This window comes from Beta vulgaris, chromosome 2, assembly GCF_026745355.1.
Source record: "Beta vulgaris subsp. vulgaris cultivar EL10 chromosome 2, EL10.2, whole genome shotgun sequence".
Classification (NCBI taxonomy): domain Eukaryota; kingdom Viridiplantae; phylum Streptophyta; class Magnoliopsida; order Caryophyllales; family Amaranthaceae; genus Beta; species Beta vulgaris.
Genome location: NC_079203.1, coordinates 3,559,463 through 3,564,412, shown reverse-complemented (window position 1 = coordinate 3,564,412; position 4,950 = coordinate 3,559,463). Strand labels below are relative to the sequence as shown.

Genomic DNA, 4,950 nt, shown 5'->3' with positions numbered 1-4,950 from the left:
GATCCTATCATCCGCAAAATGAAAAAAAAAAGCTTGCCTCATGGAAAGGGAGGCTTCTCTCCCTTGGAGGTCGAGTAACCCTTATAAAGGCCTCTTTCTCAAGTTTGCCCCTCTATTTCATGTCATTATATCCGATCCCCAAAGGTGTTGTCCTTAAAATCGTGAAAATTCAGCGCCAAATTCTTATGGTGTGGAACTTCAGATAAACGCCCACTGCCACCAATTTCGTGGCAAATCATTGAACTACCAAAGGCTCTTGGAGGCTTAGGGATTGGCAACTTACTTCAGAGGAACCTTGCTCTCTTGATAAAGTGGTTGTAGAGATTCTTTTATGAACCCAGTGCTCTATGGCGTTGGATTATCTTTCAAAAATATGCCTATTCCCACAATGCCATTATTTCAGACCTGATATCACGCCCTCCATCTGCCATTGAGCCATGGAACAATATATGCAATATTATTTCAAAGCACCCTGAGGCCCAGAAGTTGGTGTTTTCAAAATTTCGCACAAAAGTATTAAGTGGGCCGACATCTTATTTCTGGCATGACGTGTGGATTGGGCCCAGTCCTTTAAAAAAGGCCTTTCCAAGACTCTTTGCTCTAGAGTCTATCCTAATTGTTCAATTGCTTCAATGGGCCTATGGGATGGCCTCATTTGGTCATGGTCCTTCTCTTGGTTAAGGCCCCTCTGAATCCGTGATGAAGAGGAAAAAGCGAATCTCATCTCTCTCCTTGACAGTGTCTCCCTCTCCCAGTATGGTCATGACAAGCTGATTTGGATGCCATCAAAATCAGGCGAATTCTCAGTCAAATCAGCCTCTTTAGAACTGGCAAAATCATCTTGATCTCCCCCTCATCTTGATATCATTAAGGGCATCTGGTGTGGCCTTGTTCCTCCTCGAAAAGAAATCTTTGTATGGATGGCCTTATTGGGCCGAACTCATACTCGTATGAGATTGTGCCATATTAGAATTCTGGCCCCCTCTGAATCCTACTGCCTCCTATGTAGCTTTGACCCGGAAAGTTGTGATCATCTTTTATTGCACTGTGTTTATTCATGGAGACTCTGGAGCTTGTGGCTTGATTTATGGGATATCAAATGGGTCCCCCTTGTCTCTAAAAGACGCCTTTGACCAGTGGCGTATGGGATCCTATGGCCTTTTCTTCAAAAAAGTGTGGATTGCTAGCTTCTTTGTTATCATATGGTCTCTTTGGAAAGAGCGAAATGATTGTATCTTCAACAATAAATCGTGCTCTCTCCCTGAATTGCAGATACTTGTGCTCCTCCGTCTATCTTGGTAGATATCTGCCTGGAAAGATGGCTTCCCTTCCACTCAAACTGAAGTCTTGAGAAACCCTCCTTGCCTGCGATGGAATTGTTCTTCTCCCCGGATCATTACAGTACCCAAGACAATTGAGTGGTCACTGCCACCTTCCCCGTTGCTGAAGTGGAATGTAGACGTCTCTTATGATCCAATTCGAGGTAAAGCTGCAATCGGGGGCGTCCTTCGTGATAGCAATGGGCACTTTCAATGTGTGTTCTCCTCCCCTATTCCATCAATTGAAATTAACTTAGCTGAAATATTCGCCATTAAGAGAGCAATTCAAATCTCAACATCCTACAATCTTCTTCCATGTAAGTCACTAATTATTGAGTCAGATTCGGCCAATGTCGTGCAATGGTGCAACAATCCTTCCGATGGGCCCTGGAACATAAGCTTTCATCTCAACTATATCCGCAATGCTCTCCGCCAATGCCCTTCCTTATCAATCTCCCACAAGTGTAGAGGTGCAAACATGATTGCAAATGCCCTCGACAAAAGAGGAATCATCAGATGCGACGAGTTCCTTGCATGGTTGTAAGCCATTTTTGTTTCACTACTCTTTAGCCTTGCATTATCATACTCCCTCCGTTTCCTTAAGATGTTCCTTGTTACTATTCCTACAGATACCAAGGAAAATCCATATGTGTGGGGTATGGGGTGGGTAAAGTAGGAGAGAGAAAGAAGTTAAGATAAATAAACAAATAAAAAGGGGTTAAAGTAGGAGAGAGAAAAGGAGTAAAATTGAATTAATAATGTAATGATGGACCATATGATAGAGACATGAGAGGGTAAAAAGAGAAATAAGGAATAAAGTAAAAGAGGGAAGATCTTTTGGAAATGCACTTAAACGGAAAGAGGGAAGATCTTTAGGAAACGAAGGGAGTATCATGTTAGCACTACTACATAAATGAGCTATTGCAACACCTAAAATCCGTTGCAATAGACTCAATAACCGTTGCAATAGAGCTATTGCAACGGTCATACAACCGTTGTTGTTGCTGCCCTTGCATTAGCTCTAATGCAACAGTCTTGGACACCTAATGCAACGGGCAGTTGCAACACCAAATAACCGTTGCAATAGTACTAATGCAACTCATGTTTATTGTCTAATGCAACGCCTCTATGGTATCCCACGAACCGTTGCATTACATATGATGCAACATATTTCATAGTCTTATGCAACCCCTCTATGGTATCCCATGAACCATTGCATTACATATGATGCAACACATTTCAATGTTTAAGGCAACACCTCTATGGTATCTCATTAACATAATGATAAAAATTTAGATTTCCAAAAAGGCCCATAAATATATTCAAGGTCATCCAATCGTTCGACAATTTCCAACACCAAGTACTTAATATATATAGTACTATCGTATATATATCAAATCCCAAAAGAAGTTTGATCACCTAATATATTTACTTCCAACCTAAATATATCTACTTCTAGCGTAAATATATTCCCAAAAAATAAGATTACTAGCTAGTTGCCTAATTAATTCCAAAACCATGCTCCACTTTTAAGCGAGATCCACCGCCCAAAAATTGTCATTCGTGCGACTGCAATTGTTCTTCATGTCATACATTTTCCTCTCCTTGATGTACCTATAGAATTTTATAAAAGTTTAATAAAGCATGACATATGGTTATAATAATATACATAGAGACAAGGGACTAATCTATCATCACGGGACAAAACCAAGGTAAGACTTTGGTGCTTAAATCAAAACCCTTGAACGACCTTAACTAAGAAGTATTTGGAGCCACTAGTTGTGAAAAAATCAGGAAAAGGTAAATCCAAAGTAAGGTTATAAGAGTCATACCTGCACTTTATGACCTCAATTCCCTTCACGAAGTTATCTCTTGATGCTTTAGTATGCAATGGCCCAAGGAAGGTACCATTTTCCAGTGGATCCCCTATCTTCACTTGTTTGTATACATCAAGCAATTGCTCAAGTACCTTCTCGTTCTCGTATATGCTTTCATGAAGCAACTAAACAAATAGGACGAAAGAACGTAAGATTAACTATGAGTGAGTCTCTTGATTCTAATCTGTCACTCGGATAATAGTTATGTGATTACCAGTCTACGACAGGTTGTACAGCGCTGACCAGTTGTACCAACAGCCGCAAAGAGAACAGAACGTGCAGACAACTTAATATCAGCATCATCCATGACAATTATAGCATTATTTCCACTTAATTCAAGCAAGCATTTTCCAAATCTTTGATTCACAGTTTGTTGAACCATCATGCTATCCTATCATAAAAATCCAACAGAAGTACTAGTTTCTGATCCATCCTTATCTTGGGCTTTGCATCGGCCCAGGAGATGTAATGTAATGGTCTCTCTTTTCGACCAAACTGTTAAGCTATATTTAATAATACCCTAAATTATCAAAAAAAAATGTATATATAGAATATGTTTTGAAGTGTATATATATTATAAGTTGATCTAGTGGTATAAATGGTGTATTTTTCTGAATTATGTAACAAAAGTTATTTTAATTAAGCTATACAGATTTAAGTTTCTAGTTTATGTAGTTAAAAAAGTAAAAAGTCTATTCGTTTTACAATTCAATACTCTAATTCGCATGCTCATATTTTATTTTAAGCTGATTTCAATGGTAGATGTTGAACGTTATTGATATGAATTTATCTTTTTTTTCATAAAAAGGGTAAAAATTCTATCATTTTAGAAAAGTATTATAATTCCTCTCAAAAAAAATAAAAAAGTATTATAATCTGAATGCTCTTTCATCTATACTGATTATTTTTCTTCTTTATTACATAATTAATTAACATACTGATATGATAATTGAACGCGGTTTATAATTTTTTTTTCAATTTTCTTATCTTTATCGAACTAAAACTTTGTCGTTTTACAATTTCTTATTCTAATATAAATATTTAAATTAAAAGAAAATAATTCAATCAGAAAAAAATCAATAAATAAAATTCTATCTTTTCTATAATTTTAAAAGATTAAAATTATATATGAATTTTTTCCTTGAATAATGCAAAAGTGGGTTTTAATTCCCAAAATATACCCAAAAAAATTAAAATTTCCTGCGTACCGTCCAAGTAGGATGGCACGCGAGAAACTGTTTTTTTTTTGTTTTATCCAACGAAAACCGCTACTCAGAGTTTATTTTAAAATAAACCGCTACTGTGAGTAGCGGTTTATACACATAAAACGCTATCTCAAGTAGCGGTTTATAAATATAAATCGCTACTCTGAGTAGCGGTTTATACTTATAAACCGCTACTCTGAATAGCGGTTTACCTGCGCAAAATATGGTAAGCACATATCAGTTTCACTTGATTAATGAACCGCTACTTGAAGTAGCGGTTTACACCACCACAACAACAACAACAACAAATTTTTATTTTTTTTTAAACCGCTACTTAAAGTAGCGGTTTTACCTAAGTTGAAAAAAAAATTATTCTTGGCACTTGTAAACCGCTACTTCAAGTAGCGGTTTTACTTAAGTTGGAAAAAAAAATTCTCGCGTGCCGTCCTACGTGGACGGTACGCAGGGAATTTTAATTTTTTTGGGCATATTTTGGGATTAAAACCCACTTTTGCATTATCCAAGGAAAAAATTCAAATATATATTGAT

General features: G+C 36.9%; 1 protein-coding gene across 1 annotated transcript; it reads right to left on the bottom strand.

Annotated features, from left to right (window-relative positions):
- Window positions 1-2,655: 2,655 nt before the first annotated feature.
- LOC109134491 (aldehyde dehydrogenase family 7 member B4) lies at window positions 2,656-3,605 on the bottom strand. Its single transcript, XM_057393062.1, has 2 exons — window positions 3,411-3,605; window positions 2,656-3,321 (listed from the first exon to the last, which is right to left on the bottom strand). Exons 1-2 carry the CDS (start codon window positions 3,579-3,581, stop codon window positions 3,052-3,054), a joined length of 441 nt encoding a protein of 146 aa, XP_057249045.1. The 5' UTR covers window positions 3,582-3,605; the 3' UTR covers window positions 2,656-3,051.
- Between the last annotated feature and the right edge of the window lie 1,345 nt (window positions 3,606-4,950).